Source organism: Microcaecilia unicolor, chromosome 5, assembly GCF_901765095.1.
Source record: "Microcaecilia unicolor chromosome 5, aMicUni1.1, whole genome shotgun sequence".
NCBI classification, from domain to species: Eukaryota; Metazoa; Chordata; class Amphibia; order Gymnophiona; family Siphonopidae; genus Microcaecilia; species Microcaecilia unicolor.
The window spans coordinates 170,302,689-170,325,014 of record NC_044035.1 but is presented as its reverse complement, the minus strand read 5'-3'; the positions used below and the strand labels follow the sequence as shown (position 1 = coordinate 170,325,014).

Sequence of the window (22,326 nt, the reverse complement as noted above, 5' to 3'; positions counted from 1 at the left end):
GACCCCAAATAAATTCTGCAGCACTGTCTGTCCAAATCGACTGTCGCATTGAGTATCCTGCTCAAGGCAGTAATGAGATGTGAATGTGTGAACTGAAGACCACGTCACAGCCTTGCAAATTTCTTCAACGGAGGCTCACCTCAAGTGAGCAACTGACGCAGCCATGGCATTGACATTGTGAGCCCTGACATGACCCTCACGGATCAGCCAACTGGAAATGGTGCGTTTCCTGATGGCGACCCCTATCCTATTGGGGTCAAAAGAAACAAAAGGTTGGGGGGACTGTCTATAGGGCCTAGTCCGCTCCAAGTAAAAGAACAATGCTTGCTTGCAGTCCAAGGTGTGCAGTGCACTTCCACCAGGATGGGTATGAGGTCGGGGAAAGAATGTTGGCAAGACAATTGACTGGTTCAGATGGAACTCTGACACAACCTTAGGTAGGAACTTAGGGTGATGTAGAGGACTACTCTATTATGATGAAACTTCATATAAGGTGCATCTGCCACCAAGGCCTGAAAGCTCACTGGCCCTGCAAGCTGAAGTAACAGCCACCAAAAATATGACCTTCCAGGTCAAGTACTTCAGATGACAGCAAGTGACTCAAAAGGAGCTTTCATCAGCTGGGTGAGAATGACACTTAGGTCCCATGATAAGATGGAGGTTTGACAGGGGGCTTTATAAAAAGCAAACCTCTCATGAAGTGAACAACTAGAGGCTGCCCAGAGATGGGTTTACCCTCTACATGTTGATAAGCACTAATTGCACTGAGGGTGAACCCTTACGGAGTTAGTCTTGAGACCAAACTCAGAGTGGAGGTGCAGAAGGTATTCAAGAAGGGTCTGTGCAAGGCAGGAAATAGGATCTGGAGCCTTGCCCTCACACCAGACGGCAAACCTCCTCTATTTAAAAAGAGTAACACCTCTTAGTTGAATCTTTTCTGGAAGCCAGCAAGACCCTGGAGACAACCTCAGGAAGAGGAAGCAAATTCTAAGCTCTCAATATCCAGGCTGTGAGGGCTAGAAACCGGAGGATGGGATGCAGGAGAGATCCCTTGTTCTGGGTGATGAGAGTCGGAAAACACTCCAAGGTACTTCGGAGAGTAACTCCAGAAGAAGAGAGAACCAGATCTGCTGGGGCCAGTAGGTAGTGATCAAGATCAAGTTTCAGCAAAGTCTTCCCCACAAGAGGAATGGGAGGATACGCATATAGAAGGTCCTGTACTCCAATGAAGGAGGGAAGGCATCCGACACTAGTCTGTCAAGGGTCTGGAGCAGAACTGAGGGACTTTGTGATTGGATTGAGTGGCACAGAGATCCACCGAGAAGGTGCCCCATGCTCGGAAGATCTTGAGGGCCCACTCGTGCAGTTGCATGACCCTGCTCAGTCTGTTGACTAGGCTGTTGAATTTTTCTACCAGATAAGTGGCCTTGAGGAGCATCCTGTGCTGGTGCCCAATGCCACATTCAGATAGTCTCCTGACACAGAGGGTGTGATCTGGTGCCCCCTGCTTGTTCATGTAGTACATGGCAGCCTGTCTGTATGAATAAGTACAATTTGGTTGTTTAGCCAATCCCTGAAATCCTTTAGAGCATTCCAGATTGCCCGGAGCTCCAGAACATTGATTTGGAGATGTTTCCTGGGCTGCCCAAGCACCTTGAGTATGAAGCCCGTCTAAATGAGCTTCCCACACTAACTGGGATGCATTTGTCGTCAGCACTTTCGTGGGCTGGGGAATTTGAAATGGGAGTCCCAGAGTCAAACTGGATCAACTGTCCACCGGAGTAGGGACTGAACCAGCTGAAGCAGAACCTGGATGACAACCTCTAGATCCCCTGCAGCCTGATACCACTGGGAAGCTAGGGTCCATTTGGGCAGTTCTCATGTGAAGGGATGCCATGGGTGTCACATGAACAGTAGAGGCCATGTGGCCCAACAACCTCAACATCTACCGAGATGCTCGGACATGAGGGCAAGGGTGACGAGCATCTGCCCGTGCCACAGAAAGAAAAGTCCGAGCCAGCTGAGTGTCCTGCATGGCTCCATGAACTCAAATTGCACAGGGAGAAATGAGATTTGAAGTAGTTTAAAACGAACCCTAGTAGCTCTAACACCCCAAAAAAAAAAAAAAATTATATATATATAATCTCATCAGGTGTTAATAAAAGTTGACCAAGCTCCCTTGGTCAACTTTTATTAACACTTGATGAGATTATGCTGTCCTATGCAGACAATATTTTATTTTTGTTTCCTGTCAGCCAAGTTGTACGGTAAATTCTGTTTCATCTAAAATCAGTGTTTGTATAAAAAGGATACAAGATTGGTCTGTCAGGGCTAAATTAAAACTTGACACTGAAAAGACCAAGATATTATGGTTCTTGATGGACTTAAATTAAAATCCTCACAGACAATAGTGAGTGATGATGGATCTTGGGCTCATCTATGACGACACAACCACATATCAACAGTTTGATTACAAAAGCTTATTTCAAACTACAGCAATTACATTTATTAAGATCTTATTTTTTTAGAAGATCATTTTAGAATTATTGTGCAATTAAGAATTTTATCATTATTGGATTATGATAATTCATTATATTTAAGTCTTTCATTTAAGCAACTTTCCAGAATTCAGCCTTTAGGTTAATATTTCAGAAAACTTGGCTGGATCATTCATGTTAGTCCTTTATTGGAAACAATGCATTGGTTACCCGTGAAATTTTGGGTTGTTTTCAAGATACTTTGCTTAGTGTTTAAGTTTTTGAATGGTTTGTGTCCTGAAAGTGAGGCGCAATTGCTGAATGTGTTGAACTTAAATTTAGATGGTCTCCAGAAGATGTAATTATTTATTTATTGCTAGTGTTTCCTTCAATTAAGAATATTCGGTTTAAGGCCGCGTATGCTCAATCATTTTTCTTTTTAGCTATTCGCTATTGGAACAATTTTATGTTTCGCAAAGCTTTGAAAACATATTTGGTTTCTAGGCTCAGGGGGTTTCAATTAGTTATCATATGTAATGAATTATTTCTTTTTCTTCCGCACTTATACAATTTCTGGTGTTTTGTTATCAGTTTCTTATTTCTAAATAGGTTGTAACTCGCCTTGTTAATCTGTATGTAGAGAGTTGGTGAGAGATAACATAACAGTCCTCCGCATGGACGCCTGAGCCCCAGCCCGTGACATGCTCTTCACCAGCCAGTCGTCAAGATAGGGGTACACATGGACTCCCAGTCTGTATAGCGACACTGCGACTACTGCATGACACTTGGTGAAAATCCTGGGAACCGACGCGAGGCCAAAGGCAACACGCGATACTGGAATTGACATGTCCCCAGCCGAAATCAAAGACACTTCCTCTGAGCTGGAAGTATTGAGATACGAGTATAAGCATCCTTTAAGTCCAGAGAGCATAGACAATCATTTTCCTGAAGCATGGGATGCAGGGTGCCCAAGGAAACCATCCTGAACTTCTCTTTGACCAGAAATTTGTTCAGGCCCCTCAGGTCTAGGATGGGATGCACAAGGAAGTACCTGGAATAGAATCCCTTCCTTTTGTCCCCTTGTGGAACGGGTTCGACCACACAGGCCTCGAGAAGGACGGAGAGTTCCTCTGCAAGTACCTGCTTGTGCTGAGAGCTGAAGTAATATGCTCTCGGTGAGCAATTTAGTGGTCTCTGAAGCCAATGCAGAGTGTAACCAAGACAGGGTGCAGTATATCATTTAGGTGCTTAGCAAAAAACAAATCAGACAAGAATTGAGCTTCAACATGCAATGTGATTAACAGAAGAGTTCACTAAAGGCAGTACAAGTAGGCTAGAATTCTCAAAATGAAACACCACCAAAAGGGAAACATACCTATTGGGGACAAAAACAAACCTTCTCCAAATAGTCAAAGCCAATCCACAACCTAAAACAGCAGCAAACAGATCACTCAAGCTCCTTTAGCAGTAAAACTTTGCTACAGATTCTCATGGTTAAAGGATGTCTTTCAAAAGGAGGCAAAGAAGCCAAACATTATGGGTGCAAACAGTACTCACAGTGCAGCACTTCTTTCCTCAGGGTGGCAGTGTTCCCATCACATCAGCAATCACAGTGCAACTGCCATATTTTCTGTGGGTTGTAACCCCCCCCCCCCCCCCCCCCGAGATCAGAGGTGAACTTTCACTCTTGCTTTAAAAAGGTTTTTACAACAGGGTTGCCCCTTCTCTCCGTTACTCTTTGTCTTGTCACTAGATCCCTTGGTTAGTGACATTATGTGTAACAGAAATATTCAGGGGGTCCGCATAAGAAGTCATGAGTTAAAGCTTTCGGCTTTTGCGGATGACCTGTTGGTGCATATTGTTGAGCCCCAGACATCCTTGGCGGAGTTGTTGGAGATTTTTAAGGAATATGGAGATTTTTCTGCTTTTAGGCTGAATGCAAACAAATCTTTGGCAATACCTACAGTTTCATTAATTCGGGATACCTGGAATGGTCCTTTTCCCTTGAAGTGGGAAACTACCTCTTTTCGATATTTGGGTATTCAGTTACCCTTTAAGACTTCTATATTATGTCAGGTGAATTTACCACTACTATTGGAACAAACTAAAGTGAGTCTAAGTGGATGCATTTTCCGTTATCGATTCATGGTAGAATACAGCTCTTTAATATGGTTTTGTTTCCCAAATGGCTTTACACTCTCCAGTTGTTACCTCTTAGAGTGCTGAAGCGGGATTTAAATGTCTTAAGGAAGCTTTTGTCCCATTTTTGTTGGGCGGGCCGAAAGCCAAAAATAGCCATTGAGTATCTAATTGGAACCTTTAAATACGGGGGATTGGGACTTCCCGATATACACCTTTATAACTATGTGTGTCTTATCCGTTACCTCGGAGACTGGGTACTTGAAGAGCGGAATTATACACCCCGAGAATATGAGGAGGCTTATTATCACCTGTGGCACATTAATTTGCTGCTGCATAGCGCGAGAGCAGATTTGCCGCTTACTTTACGTTGGAGCATGATTGTTGGTTCGCTGAGACAGACGTGGCGATATCTGGTGACACTGTTGGGAAGACAGCCGGAGATCTCTGATCAGCTCCCCATCCGGGGAAATCTGGGCTTTACTCCAGGACACGATGGAGCTAGTTTTCAACGTTGGGGTGCGAAAGGAATTACCCTGATACAACATGTTTTGAATGATAGGGGAAAGATGCTCTCCTGGAATTCACTGCATGCAAGAGGAGTAGTTGAAGCTAAAGATTTTTTAGCTTACTGTCAGTTACAATATTACATTCGTGCTGTTTCTGAGATGGCTTTGTTTCCATCTCTGGGGGCAAGTTTACAGGTTTTTTTTTTTTTTACAAATTCAGAGAGGGGGGCCTGACAGTCTCGGCTCTACATGTGTTTTTGCGACGTCTCATTCAGAAAGAGGATCTTATCCGCAGGTGGGGCGGAGATTTAGGGCCCTCAGCGGGTTCTCTTGATTTTTGTAAGTTGATTAGGAGAATTCCGGAAATTTCGGTGAGTGTGGAGATCCGGGAGTATCAGTTTCGAACTTTACACAAGGCTTATTTTACGCAAGAACAGAAGTTTAAGGCTGGGGGCATGGAAACTCCTGAATGTCAAAAATGTAGATACTAATTCTTTTTTTTCAAGCTTTTTGGGGCTGTCCGAAGGTAAAACTTTTTCGGAGGGAAATATTAAGGTATATGGAGAAGTTATTGGATCGGGTGTTACCATTTTCTCCGGAGGGGTGGTTGCTGGACAATAATGAAAATTACAGGTTACATAACTGCTCACAGGTATTATTGTTACGTAAGGCGGGAGCTGTAGGTAAACGGGTCATTATGAGCGTCTGGGTGGGGAGATGGCCCCATACTTCTGGGCTTGGAGAAATCGATTACATGATATGATACTGTTAGAAAAGAGGTATGCTAGGTATTCCCTGAAATGCTGGAAGGCCTTTTTAGCAGTCTGGGAGGTGTATGCAAGGTCCCTTCCGCATAGGGCTAGGAGTTTGATACTGAATTCCCCTTGAAAGAACAATCCTTTTGTTAGTTGACCAGGTGAACTGCTGGATTGCCACAAGATCATTTTGTTTTGGTAGATTTTGACCTGGACGCAGGCGTCGAGGTGCGCGCACCTTGCCCTAGGATTTAGATCTGGATATTCTTTTTGGTCACCTCCCCTTTTGGGCTTTTTTTTTGGGGGGGGGGGGGTTGGTCTACAGGGTAAGGGTATGAGATAAAATACAGATAACAGATGACGGATTCTTCTCAATATTGTTGTGTAGTTGCCACTGGTACTAAGTTGGTTGGCTTTCACATGTAATGTTTATCAAGATAATTTTGTATTGTGTCATCAATAAAAATTGTTGAACCGGAAAAACAAGATGGCGTCTTGAGGAGAACGCAGCAAGGCGGCTCTCTCCCTGTTTTCCTCTAACTTGAAACGTTTTACCTGAGAAAATGCCAAAAAGGAGGGGTAAACAGCGCGCTGGTCCCACTGCACCTGTGAGATCAATAGGGCCGATGGACCGCTTTGTAGTGCCTGGAAGCCTTTCGGGGCCGGATGCCTCGCTGCTGGAGGGAGTGGTGGGAGGTGTCCCGCTCCCCCAGCTTGAGGCCAAAATCTCATTCAGCCCTGACAGAGCCCTCCGACAATGCCGGCGGTGGAGCAGCAACAGGGGCGGGAAACCCCTTCTACCTCAGGTCAAGGAGTGCTTCCTCCAGTGGGGCCTGACTGCAGCGTGGATCCGTTGGATATCATCAGCAGAGGCGCGGTATCGGGAAGAGCCAGTGTCCTGGCAATCTCCAGAGCGGTAGAGGAGAAGCAACTATCGGGTCAAATTTCACCTGACTTTACATCACTTAGTAAGTCTTTCTTGCCTGCTAAACCAAGCATTATTACCTTGGACTCAATTTGGGAAGCTCTTATGAGCTTAGAAATTTCTTTTTCACAGAAACTGTTACTGGTGACCCAAACTACTAAATTGCCATTGGAAAAAATTTCAATCTTGAAAACAAGAACACTAAACATCGAGAAAACAACAGAAATGAATAAAGACAATATAAAATCTCTTCAACTAACTCAGTCCAACTTGATAAAGGAAAATATGTTACTTCATTATAAAATGGAAAATTTAGAAAATCAACTAAGAGCCAAAACTCTAAGGTTGATTAATTTTCCTAAAATAACATCTATAGTCCCTTTAATAACTTTCAAGAAATATTTATCCGAAGTATTGAAGATTCCTGAACAGGCTTATCCGCCAGTTTCTAAAATATATTATTTGCCACCATATAAAAAGGATAAAAAGGAAATATTAAGCTGAGCAAGGAGCCGATGTTTCATTTGATATATTGAATCTTACACAAATAATTCAAGAAGATGAGATGGGTACTATACCAGCAAATTTAATTGTATCATTTGTTTTGGAACCAGATCGTGATTGGATCTTGAAACAATTTTTTCGTCATAGGGATGAACTCTTTATGAACAATAAGATTAGAATATTTCCTGACATTGCAAGAGCAACTCAAAAGAGACGTCAATTATTTCTAAAACTTCGACCCTGGGTCCTACAATTGGGTGGTTTATTTTGGCTCAACTTTCCCTATAAATGTGTATTGAAAGTCAATTCAGTTAAATATATATTTTATGATCGCACTCATTTGAGTTCCTTTATAGACTCGAAGGTTGCTATAACTCCTAATCTACAGCCAGCAGCATTATCATCATCTACTCCGTAATTGTTAATGATAGGGCACTAAGTTCTCTTCTTTACTCACCTGCTAAGTTTAATTAGTGGAATATATTTTTCATGGAATTGTACCTTGTTTTCCCTTCTAAATTGTGGACTTGAGTATGGGGGGGGGGGGGGGCCGAGAAATTTCCTTTGTTTGTTATTTGAATATTTGTATAACTTGAATATTACTAATCTCCTTCTATCTTTCATATCAAGAGTTTCTTGAATTATTGTGAATACTCAATTCACGCCAAAATACTTAAAAGAAGTTTTAAAATGTATGTGAACCAGAGATCATTATAATAGCGTTCCAATGACGCAAAAATCATCATTGGAACTAGGAAGTGCTCTGTGTGCTATGAAAGGAGTGGAGGAGTGGCCTAGTGGTTAGGGTGGTGGACTTTGGTCCTGGGGAACTGAGGAACTGAGTTCGATTCCCACTTCAGGCACAGGCAGCTCCTTGTGACTCTGGGCAAGTCACTTAACCCTCCATTGCCCCATGTAAGCCGCATTGAGCCTGCCATGAGTGGGAAAGCGCGGGGTACAAATGTAACAAAAAAAAAAAAAAAAAGAAAGCAAAGAGGAACCGTGAAAAACTTAACATTTAAAATGAATGTAAAATGCTGCAGATATTAAGTATTGACCACATATCCACAATGAACAACAAATATAAAAATAAATACATAATGTATAAATAGTTACATAAAAGCAAACCTTGAGATCATTAAATTACAATAAATAGTCAAGATAAAACATTTTATACTGCTTATCCCAGAAATAGTGGATTTTCCCCAAGTCCATTTAATAATGGTCTATGGACTTTAGGAAGCCGTCCAAACCTTTTTTAAACTCCGCTAAGCTAACCGCCATTACCACATTCTCTGGCAACGAATTCCAGAGTTTAATTACAAGTTGAGTGAAGAAAAGTTTTCTCAGATTCGTTTTACATTTACTATATTGTAGCTTCATTGCATGCCCCCTAGTCCTAGTATTTTTGGAAAGCATAAACAGAAAAGATTATTTTCCATAGCATTAGAGCTTTAATCTTGCTGAGGTGCATTTGGACAGAAAGGGTCTCAAAGGAGAACTGCGATTGCACTAGAGTGGAAAATGTTTTAGTAGAAGCTTGGTTAACTTTTAAAAAAATGTTTTATTATTTATTTTTTTATTTGTAAACTTTATTGAAATTTCAAACTTTTCCAAGCAAAATGTACTTGTACCAGAAAATAGTCAACAGTATAATATTCAATGAAACAACAGGTTAAAGTAAAATAATCATTTGATAAATGATCCAGTCCACTATTAGAAGGAGACAAGAGATATTTGATAAGAAAGAAATTAAACATACTAATTTAAATAAGATATTCCCAAAAGCATGGATTAATGAGACAAAGTCAACATGGATTTAGTGAAGGGAAATCTTGCCTCACCAATCTACTACATTTCTTTGAAGGGGTGAACAAACATGTAGATATAGGTGAGCCAGTTGATATTGTGTATCTGGATTTTCAGAAGGCATTTGACAAAGTACCTCATGAAAGACTCCAGAGGAAATTGGAGAGTCATGGGATACTACTACTACTAAACATTTCTAAAGTGCTACTAGGGTTACGCAGCGCTGTACAATTTAACATAGAAGGACAGTCCCTGCTCAAAGAGCTTACAATCTAAAGGACACGTGAGCAGTCAGTCTGATAGGGCAGTCAAATTGGGGCAGTCTGGATTTCCTGAAAGAGTTAGGTGCCGAACGCAGCATTGAAGAGGTGGGCTTTAAGCAGAGACATGAAGATGGGCAGGGAGGGGGCTTGGCGTAAGGGCTCGGGAAGGTTGTTCCAAGCATAGGGTGAGGTGAGGCAGAATGAGCGGAGCCTGGAGTTGGCGGTGGTGGAGAAGGGTAATGAGAGGAGGGATTTGTCCTGTGAACGGAGGTTTCGGGCGGGAACGTAAGGGGAGATGAGGGTAGAAAGGTAGTGAGGGGCAGCAGACTGAGTGCATTTGTAGGTAAGAAGGAGAAGCTTGAACTGAATGCGGTATCTGATTGGAAGCCAGTGAAGTGACCTGAGGAGAGGGGTGATACGAGTATATTGGTTCTGGCGGAATATAAGATGTGCAGCAGAGTTCTGAACAGATTGAAGGGGGGATAGGTGGCTAAGTGGGAGGCCGGTGAGGAGTAAGTTGCAGTAGTCAAGGCGAGAGGTAATGAGAGCGTGGACGAGAGTTCAGGTGGTGTGTTCAGAGAGGAAAGGGCGAATTTTGCTGATGTTAAAGAGGAAGAAGCGACAGGTCTTGGCTATCTGCTGGATATGCGCAGAGAAGGAGAGGGAGGAGTCAAAGATGACTCCGAGGTTGCGGGCAGATGAGACAGGGAGGATGAGGGTGTTAACAACAGATAGAAAGTGGAGGAAGAGGAGAAGCGGGTTTTGGTGGAAAGACGATGAGCTCAGTCTTGGACATGTTCAGTTTCAGGTGGCGGTTGGACATCCAGGCAGCAATGTCAGATAAGCAGGCTGATACCTTTTCCTGGGTCTCCGCGGTGATGTCTGGTGTGGAGAGATACAGCTGGGTGTCATCAGCATAGAGATGATACTGGAAACCATGAGATGAGATCAGGGAGCCCAGGGAAGAGGTGTAGATTGAGAAGAAAAGGGCTCCAAGGACAGATCCCTGGGGAACACCAACAGATAGCGGGATGGGGGTGGAGGAGGATCCATGAGAGTGGACTCTGAAGGTGCGGTGGGAGAGATAGGAGGAGAACCAGGAAAGGACAGAGCCCTGGAACCCAAATGAGGATAGTGTGGCAAGAAGTAAATCATGATTGACAGTGTCAAAAGCGGCGGATAGCTCGAGGAGGATGAGGATGGAGTAGTGGCCTCTGGATTTGGCAAGGAACAGGTCATTACAGACTTTAGAGAGTGCTGTTTCTGTCGAGTGTAGAAGGCGAAAACTGGATTGAAGTGGATCGAGGATAGCATGAGAGGAGAGAAAATCAAGGCAGCGGCTGTGAACGGCACGCTCAAGTATTTTGGAGAGGAAGGGTAGGAGGGAGTTGGGGCAGTAGTTGGAGGGACAGGTAGGGTCAAGTGATGGTTTTTTGAGGAGAGGTGTGACTACGGCGTGCTTGAAGGTGTCAGGGACAGTTGTAGTGGAGAGAGAGAGGTTGAGGATATGACAGATGGCGGGGGTGACAGTATGAGAGATGATGTTAAGTAGGTTGGTGGGGATGGGATCAGAAGAGCAGGTGGTGGATTTCGAGGAGGGATAGGAGGTAGTGTTCTATTGTGGATTAAAAACTGGTTAAAAGATAGAAAACAGAGAGTAGGGTTAAATGGTCAGTATTCTCAATGGAGAAGGATAGTTAGTGGGGTTCCACAGGGGTCTGTGCTCGGACTGCTGCTTTTTTTTTTTAATTTTTTGAAGTCTTTATTAATAGATAATACAAAACATCTGAAACATAGTACATTATGCAAGCCGTGTTACATGTCATTTATGTAAGCCAGAGCATTCTCAAAAGTTCACGGTTATACAATACAAGTCAGAGTGATTATTGCTCTATGTACCAAAAAGAAAATAATTCTTATTGCATTGGAGTGTCAAATAAATTATTCAGATTTATGATTCCAAAACTTCACATTTTCAGAGTTTTCATTTATAATATTCTGTTGTTTACCCATCCCTCCCTCCCTCCCTTCCCTTCCCACCCACCCTTCCGGCACAACTTTAACAAAAACCTTATCTCAAGTTATACATGAAGAAGAAAAGAATCCCAGATCTGATGCCATCTGTCTAATTGATTATGCCTCTCTGCTAGAAGCCTTTCCATCTCACAGGTGTATCTCAGTTTTTGGACCCATCTGGTGATAGGCGGAGTCATGGGCTGCTTCCAACATGCAGCAATTATAACTCTTGCGGCAGTTATGGCCTGTCCCACAAATATATGCTGATTTCTGGAAAGGCTCACTGCTCCCCCAAAAAATAGAAAGAACATTGGGCTCCATGGCATTGGGCTGCCCATCCATCTCTGTAACCTGCTGTGAATCGATCTCCAATAGGCCCTGACCTTCTTACAGGTCCACCATATGTGGCCAGCTGTGCCACGTACCCCACAACCCCTCCAGCACAGCCCCGTCAATGTGGGGTAGATACGCTGAAGACGCTCAGGTGTCAAGTACCAACGATACAGCACCTTCACCGCATTTTCCCTGAAGGGCACATGAGACGACACCCTCACCACTGCCCGCTCCAACCTCTCCCATGTAGCCTCCTCCAGTTCCATGCCCAGTTCCCTCTGCCAACTCTTCCTATGAAGTGTGTAGTTCGGGGATTGTCTATTAATAATGTGATACAGGCGAGAGACCAGCCCAGTAGTCGTAGGTGGACCTTCACAGATAAGCTCTATCGCTGTCTGTTCTCTGGCCATAACCTCCCGAACTGCCCGTGTCTTAAGAAAGGATGCCAATTGAAAATAGGCGTATCGATCAGATCCCACTATCGGGAATTTCTCAAGAGCTGCAGAGTAAGACAATAAATTCTCGCCATCAAATAAATGGCCCCACTGTCGTAATCCCCCAGCGTACCATCTTGTGAATATTCCTTTTGTCGTACCGGGGTAAAACAAAGGATTATAGGCTATGGGGGACAGACGAGATAGTGTTGTGCGTCGGAGTGTGAACATGCTGTCCCAGTTTGAAAGGGTAACATATATTGAAGGACATAATCCTGTTTCCAGGGACCTAAGTGAGCCCGGTATCCACATAAGAGCCCCCAAGGACCTATCACCTAAGGTATATTGTTCAAGCTGCACCCATTGCCTATCTGGGTAGTCCTGGAACCATTCCACTGCTGCGCGTGCCTGAACTGCTCTATAATACCAGGCCAAATTGGGTACTCCCAGCCCTCCCCTCGCCCTGTCCTGGTACAGAATCGTACGTGCCAAGCGTGGGCGTTTCCCTCCCCAAATAAAGCGCATTATACGATCCTGTAGCATTGATAGAAATCTACGTGGCATTTTGATTGGAAGGGCCTGAAACAAATAGAGCAGGCGCGGTAAGACATTCATCTTTACTGCTGCTATTCGGCCAAACCACGAGAGAGTAATATCCCCCCATCTACCCAGATCCTCTGTAATTGCCTCTCCCAAACCTTTATAATTAGCCGAAAAGAGATCTGAGAGATCTGCTGTCAAGTTAATCCCTAGGTAGCGAATGCTCTTATCCGCCCATCTAAATGCGTGGGAAGTCCTCAATGACTCCATAAGCTCCGTCGGTAGGGTTATGTTTAAGACTTCAGATTTGGACATATTTACTTTAAATCCCGACACAATCGAATATTCCTCTATCTCCCGCAGAAGCCCAGGGAAAGTGGTCAGGGGGTTAGTAACAAATAACAGAACGTCGTCTGCAAAAAGGGCTAATTTATGTGTTCTCCCACCCATGGTAAGTCCCGATATATGGGGGTTAGCTCTCAACCTGGTTGCAAATGGTTCCATTACCATTGCAAATAATAAAGGAGACAAAGGGCAGCCCTGTCTAGTGCCTCTATGTAAGGGTATCATCCCTGAGTTACCCCCATTTACACGAACACAGGCTTTAGGGGAGCTGTAGAATGCTTGTATCCATCCACAAAACTGTGGTCCTATCCCAAAGGTCTCCATCACCTTATACATGAATGGCCAATGCACCCTATCAAAAGCCTTTTCGGCATCTAAGCTTAAGAGACAAAGGGGTTTCTTCATTCTCTTAGCCAAATATATTAAATCGACCACTCGCCTAGTGTTATCAGTTGCTTTTCTGTAAGGGACAAATCCCACCTGATCAGGATGAATAACAGCTGGGAGCAAAGGTGCTAGACGGTTGGCCAGGACTTTAGCTAGGATTTTGACGTCAGCATTTAAGACAGATATAGGGCGAAAGGATCCACAATCCTTATGGTCTTTATTCGGTTTGGGCAGTACTGCAATCCATGCTTCCAACATGGAAGTGGGCAAAGACTCCCCCTTCCCAATCAAATTAAATAAGTCAGCCAGCAGGGGAGCCAATTCAAGGGCATATTTCTTGTAAAATTCATTCGGGAATCCATCTAAACCTGGTGATTTACAGGAAGGTAAATGTTGAATGGCTTTTTGGACCTCAACCGGAGTTACCGGTGCATCTAGGGCTGCCCTCTGCTGGCTGGTTATAGAAGTCAATTCGCTCTCTGCCAAATAGTCCAAGATAGCATTTTCAGATGGATTAGTCTCCTGCGCATATAATTTCTGGTAAAATTCACTAAAGCGTTTCCTTATGGCCTCAGAGGTGTTCAACAACTCTCCTTTCGAGTCCCTAATGTGAGGGACCGTTCGGTCCACTCTTTGCCTACGCAGCTTTATCGCCAGGAGTCTACCTGCCTTGTTAGTAAATTCATAGGATCGGACTTTATTTCTGGATTGTAACCAACTTAGCTGATCAGAATAAATAGTATCCAACTGGAACCTCTGTCCACGCAGCTCCTCCAAAACAGAGGGGGAACCACCTGATTTATGCTGTGCCTCTAGGATCCTAATCCTGTCCAAGCACTGTGCCAGCTGGGCCCTACGAACCCTCGCTCGCCTACTGGCTAACTGTATGAAGTACCCTCTTGAGACTGCCTTCATAGCATCCCACACCACACTAAGGGGGGGGCCCGATTCCATGTTGAACTCCAAATACTCCTTCAGGACCTTCCTACACCCCTCTACAGCCTCCCCCTCCAGCAATAGGTCTGTGTTAAGTGTCCATCTTTGATCTTTGGCCTCAGCTCTGATGTTCGACAAGGTTACCCAGACTGGGGCATGGTCTGAGAATGTAATGTTGCCAATTTCTGCTTTCGGGCCCCTCTCTGCTAATGTAACGTCGAGGAAGATATGATCGATCCGAGAGTATGAGTTGTGTACAGGAGAAAAAAAAGTGTAGTCCTTAGTCGTCATATGAGTTAATCTCCATACATCCAGGGTGCCCAGTGAACGGACCAAAGAGCCCAATGCCACTGAGTCCCTAGAAGCTGGGTGTTGAGAGCTCCCAGATCTATCTAACCCAGTACATAAGTACATAAGTACATAAGTAGTGCCATACTGGGAAAGACCAAAGGTCCATCTAGCCCAGCATCCTGTCACCGACAGTGGCCAATCCAGGTCAAGGGCACCTGGCACGCTCCCCAAACGTAAAAACATTCCAGACAAGTTATACCTAAAAATGCGGAATTTTTCCAAGTCCATTTAATAGCAGTCTATGGACTTGTCCTTTAGGAATCTATCTAACCCCTTTTTAAACTCCGTCAAGCTAACCGCCCGTACCACGTTCTCCGGCAACGAATTCCAGAGTCTAATTACACGTTGGGTGAAGAAAAATTTTCTCCGATTCGTTTTAAATTTACCACACTGTAGCTTCAACTCATGCCCTCTAGTCCTAGTATTTTTGGATAGCGTGAACAGTCGCTTCACATCCACCCGATCCATTCCACTCATTATTTTATACACTTCTATCATATCTCCCCTCAGCCGTCTCTTCTCCAAGCTGAAAAGCCCTAGCCTTCTCAGCCTCTCTTCATAGGAAAGTCGTCCCATCCCCACTATCATTTTCGTCGCCCTTCGCTGTACCTTTTCCAATTCTACTATATCTTTTTTGAGGTACGGAGACCAGTACTGAACACAATACTCCAGGTGCGGTCGCACCATGGAGCGATACAACGGCATTATAACATCCGCACACCTGGACTCCATACCCTTCCTAATAACACCCAACATTCTATTCGCTTTCCTAGCCGCAGCAGCACACTGAGCAGAAGGTTTCAGCGTATCATCGACGACGACACCCAGATCCCTTTCTTGATCCGTAACTCCTAACGCGGAACCTTGCAAGACGTAGCTATAATTCTGGTTCCTCTTACCCACATGCATCACTTTGCACTTGTCAACATTGAACTTCATCTGCCACTTGCACGCCCATTCTCCCAGTCTCGCAAGAGTCCATAACCTCGTTAAAATCACCCCCCATAATCAAAGAGCCCCGAGTGAATGCAGCCAGAGTGTTTTTCACCTTAGTGTAAAAGGACCCCTGATGTTCATTAGGAGCGTAAATCGAAGCAAGCGTGAGATCTACCTGATCCAGGACAATTTGCAAAAGTAAGAAACGCCCTCCCGGGTCCCGCCTAATTTTCTTTACTTGGGCTGATATTGTTTTATGGAACAGAACTGCCACCCCACGTTTTTTGGAATCGTCAGCAGAGGAAACGAAGAAGGAGTGTGGGTATTCTGGATGAGTTAACAGCCTCTCATGTGCCCTGCGGAAATGGGTCTCCTGCAACAATACGATGTGCGGCCTAAGTATCTGCATCTCTTTGAAAAACTTCTGTCTTTTCTGAGGCATATTCAGCCCCTTGACATTATATGATAGGATTTTTAAGTCTGTATTCATTTCTGGGATGTTACATCAGCTATCTCTCCCACCAGGTGGGATCCATCCATTTCATGTCTTTGTTCTATCCAATACCAGTTGTGCTCCCTTCCCTCCCTAACCCTCCCTCCCCCTAATGATGACCCTCCTCCTACCCATGTCCCCTCCATCCCCCCCTGTCTAGCACCAACTAACGGGATCAAGTCCCAGTAGTGGGAAGCGAGGAAGTAACCCACCAGCATCCAGGCAACCCAGCCCCCCCTCCCCCCTCAAATACCTATGTCATCACCAATTTTATGAACCCAGATTGAGCAACCTTAGTTACCCATCTGCATGATTGGTCCCTGCCCATTGTCCATCACCTTAAATTTTCCCTCCTCTTAATTTCTTGTAACTTATGCAACTTCATTCACAACGAGCCTCACATCCTTAATTACCATTTCCTCCATTAACTATATTATTAAAGTTCACTTTTGCAGAAAATAGCATTAATAAACAAAGAACAAAACATAGTCAAACTTGTGACAGAGAGTAATATCAGTAACTCTCCGCAACATTACCAACCAGGATATCAATTTCAGCCATTTTTCTTCTGGGAGACTGGGCGTCTAAATGGCAGATGATGTTTAATGTTAGCAAGTGCAAAGTGATGCATGTGGGAAAGAGGAACCAGAATTATAGCTACGTCATGCCAGGTTCCACGTTAGGAGTCACGGACCAAGAAAGGGATCTAGGTGTCATCGTTGATGATACGTTGATGATACGCTGAAACCTTCTGCTCAGTGTGCTGCTGCGGCTTAGAAAGCAAATAGAATGTTCGGTATTATTAGGAAAGGAATGGAAAACAAAAATGAGGATGTTATAATGCCTTTGTATTGCCCCATGGTGCGACCGCACCTCGAATATTGTGTTCAATTCTGGACGCCACATCTCAAAAAAGATATAGTGGAATTAAAAGATGCAGAGAAGGGCAACAAAAATGATAAAGGGGATGGGACGACTTCCCTATGAGGAAAGGCTAAAGCGGCTAGGGCTCTTCAGCTTGGAGAAAAGGCGGCTGAGGGGAGATAGGATAGAGGTCTATAAAATAATGAGTGGCGTTGAATGGGTAGATGTGAAGCGTCTGTTTACGCTTTCCAAAAATACTAGGACTAGGGGGTATGCAATGAAGCTACAATATAGTTAATTTAAAACGAAATCTGAGAAAAGTTTTCTTCACTCAACTTGTAATTAAACTCTGGAATTCGTTGCCAGAGAATGTGGTAATGGCGGTTAGCTTAGCGGAGTTTTAAAAGACGGCTTCCTAAAGTCCATAGACCATTATTAAATGGACTTGGGGAAAATCCACTATTTCTGGGATAAGCAGTATAAAATGTTTTGTACTTTTTGGGGATCTTGCCAAGTATTTGTGACCTGGATTGGCCACTATTGGAAACAGGATGCTGGGCTTGATGGACCTTTGGTCTTTCCCAGTATGGCAATACTTATGTACTTATGTCTCTATCTGCCCTTCCCTTTTTCAGCATTGTCCCTCTGCATTCATCTACCCGCCTTCAGCTTTCTCCCCCTGTTGTCCCTATCATCCCTCCCTTTCAGCAATTTCCCCCATGTGTCCCCCAATTTCTACCTCCTTTCAGCATTGCTCCTCTGTATCCCTATCTCACCCCCTTTTTCAGCATTGTCTACCTATCTACCCTGCTTTAGTATTGCCCTCTCTGTGTCCCTATCTACACCCCTTTCAGCATTGCACTTTCAGCACTACCTCCCTTTCAGCATGCCTCCCTGTGTCCCTATCTACCCCCTCCCTCAAAACTTAGACTTGAACTTTTTTATCGAAAATTCACATCCTCCTTGAAAACTTATTTCAGAGACCCTTTAATTTATACTTGGGCAAGACGATGGCCTTTGGGATTCACTGAGTTCTGCAAGCCCTTTTCCTGACTTTTATGGTTTTGTTTTATGTCTCTATTGTCAGGTTTTTTTTTCTGTTTGTTTCTTCCTACCTTACTTAATCCTATATTGTTCTCCTCCTACGTGTGCTTTCCTTTCATGAATTGGCATTCTTTTCCTTTATTTTAATCTTTTGATTTTATGTATTGTACACCTCTCAGTTATTGCCTAAAGGAAGAAACAAATGAAATAAACCATAACCATGAACAGGGGTGGCTCTATAATTAGGCCAACTGAGGAAGTGGTCTCAGGAAGCGGCATCTTGCTAGCTTTTGCTTTCTTCCTCGGAGTCCATTTCATCCTCTTTCCGGAGCTTCAGCTGCTGCACTCTCACCCGGCATTTCTCCTCCAACTGAACACCAACCCTAGCAGTAACTCCTTTGCTCAGGCCAGGTACTACATTTTAGGCTTCTCTGACCCTGATCATCCCTCCATCCCCCCATGTTACTCACAGATGTGAACTCCAGCTGGGCATTGTGTTTGCTCACATGATTCAGCAAATCTGCCACAGGCACCATGACTGGTGTGTTTGACTGCTCATCATCCTCCTCTGTCAACTCTTGAAAGCTGGGGGAAAGAGGAGAAAACAAGAGAATAAATATTTTCTAAATTAGTAACATAGCCTCCAACTTTTTAACTTGCATGCTTACTGAATACGGTTTTTTGGGGTTTTTTTTTTTTTATCAATTCCTCTCTTTGGAGTTCTGATAAATCAATAAGATACTGCCTGTTCTGATAAGGACAAGATACTCATAGGAGTACTCAACCCTCTCTCAACCTGTCTGCAGGTCTCATGTGTAGTATAACCTCCAAATTTTCAGGACAAGTTGATCCAGTCCTGGTTTTACCCCACTGCCTGCCATGTTCTGATGTCTCACAGTAACACAGTAAATAAACAGTAACACAGAAAATAAACAGCAGATAAAGACCCGCACGGTCCATTCAGTCTGCCCTACAAGGTGGCCAAGAGCTGCGCCTGCCACTCTGTGCAGACCCCAGTAACCCATGCTTAACTGCTGGTTGTCAAGTCTCCACCATGCCAACCATACAGGCAGCCAAACACAGCGAGGATGGTATGTGGGGTTTTTTTTTTTTAGATATATTTTTATTGGCAATGGAGAAAGGCGAGTAAAAACATGGGTAGGAATGTATAACATGGTAAACCTGGCCCAAACAGGCCAATTGAACGCCAATGTAGAAGAAATCTAAAGCAAGTCTATAAGCAACAAGTCAACACACAGAACGCCGAAGCTGAGCTGGCTTGCTTGGCCTTGATGTGATGACATGAATAAAGAAACTTCATAACACAAACTCTTGAAACAGGTGGCAATAAACCTAAGAACAAAAAACTAAGGAACCCTAATGCAAGAGAACTAAGTACAATTCTCACTGCCCTCCACCGTATTTTTTGAATAAGACCCACTCACTTGTACCTTACCCACACATACTAAACTTTACTCTAACTCCCTTCACTCACAACCAGCATATCTCACCTCCATTCACACCACAAACTCACTCCTCCATCAAGCACCCCTCAACTCCCTATCCTACTTAGTGGTATGAGTTAACACTCCAAGTGTCCAGCCTATTCCATCCCCTGGATAACAATCTAAAAACTGCCTTCACTGCGAAACATAGCATTTCCGGTCAACATTGTGGAGATTGCCATATATTAATATTTCAAAATTAGCAAGCTCCTCATATTGGCTATCCATTGTGGAAATGGATGAGGTTCTTATGACACCCAATATGTTAATGAGTTTCTTAACTAAGAGAAGAGCATTACATATAAATTTGCATTGGGGCACAGAGAAACCATGGGCAGTCCGAGATTTTTGAGAGCCTAATAACAGGGTCCCACAGTCCCAATCCACCAAACATTGCAGGGTGGCATCAAGCACCGGTAATGCTCTCTGCCAGATGTTCAGGGTGTGGCATTCCAAAAAGGAGTGTATATAGGTGCCAGGCAGATACTTATACTTAACACACAGAGCATTCTCCCACAATCCCAATTGAGCTTCCCTCTCCCTAGACAAGTAGTATCTATGAAGGATCTTTTAAGCTGGGTCTCCTGCAAAGCCACTGACTTAGTACAGACACTAATTATTTAAAATAACCCCAGAAACTGCTGGTCAGTAAAAGTTTGACATAAGTCCCTCTGCCACTTATCCTTCAAGTTAGTGATGTCTGCACTGGGGGAAACAGACTTTTATACCAGTAGGAGAGTTTATTTAATAAGGCCGGTGTTTTGGCAAACAGTAAATCCAATTTTCCACATCCCCATGTGTCAAATCCCTCCCCCCCACACACACTTTCCATATCCAAAATCAGCTTGTCCATACTGAGTCTATATGCCCGGGACCTCCAGATAAATTGGATATGAATCGAGCAAAATTTAACTTCCGACCTGTCAGCCAGATAGGAATGGTCTGCAAAGAATAATGTAACTTCAGGACCATAACCATCTTTACCAGTGCCACTCGCCCAAACAAGGATAGTGGAAGATCCTGCCAGGAATGACACAGCTTTCCTATTGTCTCTAAGTTACAGATCACATTGGTTTTATAAATCGTACACAGGTTCGTGCTCAAGTATATCCCCAGGTAGCATGTCAGTCTTCTAGTGGGTGGTATAGCTAAAGTAGCCTGCCAGGGTTCTGGTCTACTGCTCATCAAAACTAACAATTCAGAGTTATTACAGTTCACCAGTAAACCTGAGAGCTGGCCAAACTGCTGCTGTGCAAGGCAGGATCCAAATGTAGCGGGGCCTGATCTAAGTAGAGCAAGATATCATCTGCAAACGGACTGATCTCGCTTTCCCTCCCACCATGCAGCAATCCCTTGACAGTGTCAGAGACCCTGATCCTGACAACCAGATGTTCAATGGCTAGCAGGAACAATAGGGGGAAGAGAAGTCAACCCTGACAGGTACCCCTCTGCAATTCAAATGATTCAGTGAGCCTCCCATTAACCAAAAGGCGAGCACAAGGATTGGTGTAGAGTGCTCTAACCCAGCCCAAGATACGCTCCTTTTACCCCTCGGTCATCTAGCGGCCCAACCAATTCTTTTGCCGGCTTCCTGCTTTTAATATACCGAAAAAAAAATTTTTGCTATGTTTTTTTGCCTCTAATGTTATCTTTTTTTCGTAATCCCTCTTGGCCTTCTTTATCTGCGCCTTGCATTTGCTTTGACACTCCTTACGCTGCTTCTTGTTATTTTCAGATGGTTCCTTCTTCCATTTTCTGAAGGCGTTTCTTTTAGCCCTAATAGCTTCCTTCACCTCACTTTTCAACCATGCCGGCTGTCTTTTGGACTTCTGTCTTTCTTTTATAATTCGCAGAATATGTTTGGCCTGGGCCTCCAGGATGGTATTTTTGAACAGCGTTCATGCCTGTTGTACAGTTTTTACCCTCTCAGTTGCCCCCCTAAGTTTTTTTTTTAACCGTTCTTCTCATTTTATCATAGTCTCCTTTTTTAAAGTTAAACGCTAATGTATTTGACTTCCTGTGTATAGTTACTTCAAGGTTGATATCAAAACTGATCATATTATGATCACTGTTATCAAGCGGCCCCAGTACCATAGTGTCCCTCACCAGATCATGCGCTCCACTAAGGACCAAGTCTAGAATTTTTCCTTCTCTCGTCAGGTCCTGCACCAGCTGCTCCATAAAGCTGTCCTTGATTTCATCAAGGAATTGTACCTCTCTAGCGTGTCCCGATGTTACATTTACCTAGTCTATATTTGGATAATTGAAGTCACCCATTATTATCACATTGCCCATTTTGTTTGCGTCTCTGATTTATCATTTCTGCGTCTACCTGCTCATCCTGGTGAGGTGGATGGTAGTACACTCCTAACACCGTCCTTTTCCCTTTTATACATGGAATTTCAACCCACAATGATTCAAAGGTTTGATTTGTGTCCTGCTGAATTTGTAATCTATCTGAGTCAAGGCTCTCAATATACAATGCTACCCCTCCACCAGTCCAGTCCACCCTATCAGTACGATATACTTTGTACCCCGGTATGACATTTGAAGTGCTGCTTGAACTGTGATGACAGTGCTTTTCTGGGTTAAGATTGTGGTGTGATTATTGAATTTAGTGATTACCAGTCTTGATCGTGTGCACTTGATTCTGAGCACTATCCTACTCACAAAATTTTTATTTTTTTTATTTTTCTCTAGTATTTGTTTAGTATATATTTGATTTTGTTACTTTAATAAAGCTGTTTGAACATTTTTATGG

The 22,326-nt window shown here is 43.7% G+C and overlaps 1 protein-coding gene across 1 annotated transcript in view; it reads right to left on the bottom strand.

The window, feature by feature from the left end:
- Window positions 1-22,326, bottom strand: part of SETD6 (SET domain containing 6, protein lysine methyltransferase) — a 107,079-nt gene that overhangs the window by 33,775 nt on the left and 50,978 nt on the right. The window contains exon 6 of the mRNA XM_030203592.1: window positions 18,531-18,645. Within this exon, the coding sequence (XP_030059452.1) occupies window positions 18,531-18,645 (115 nt within the window). The remainder of the gene's footprint in view (window positions 1-18,530; window positions 18,646-22,326) is intronic.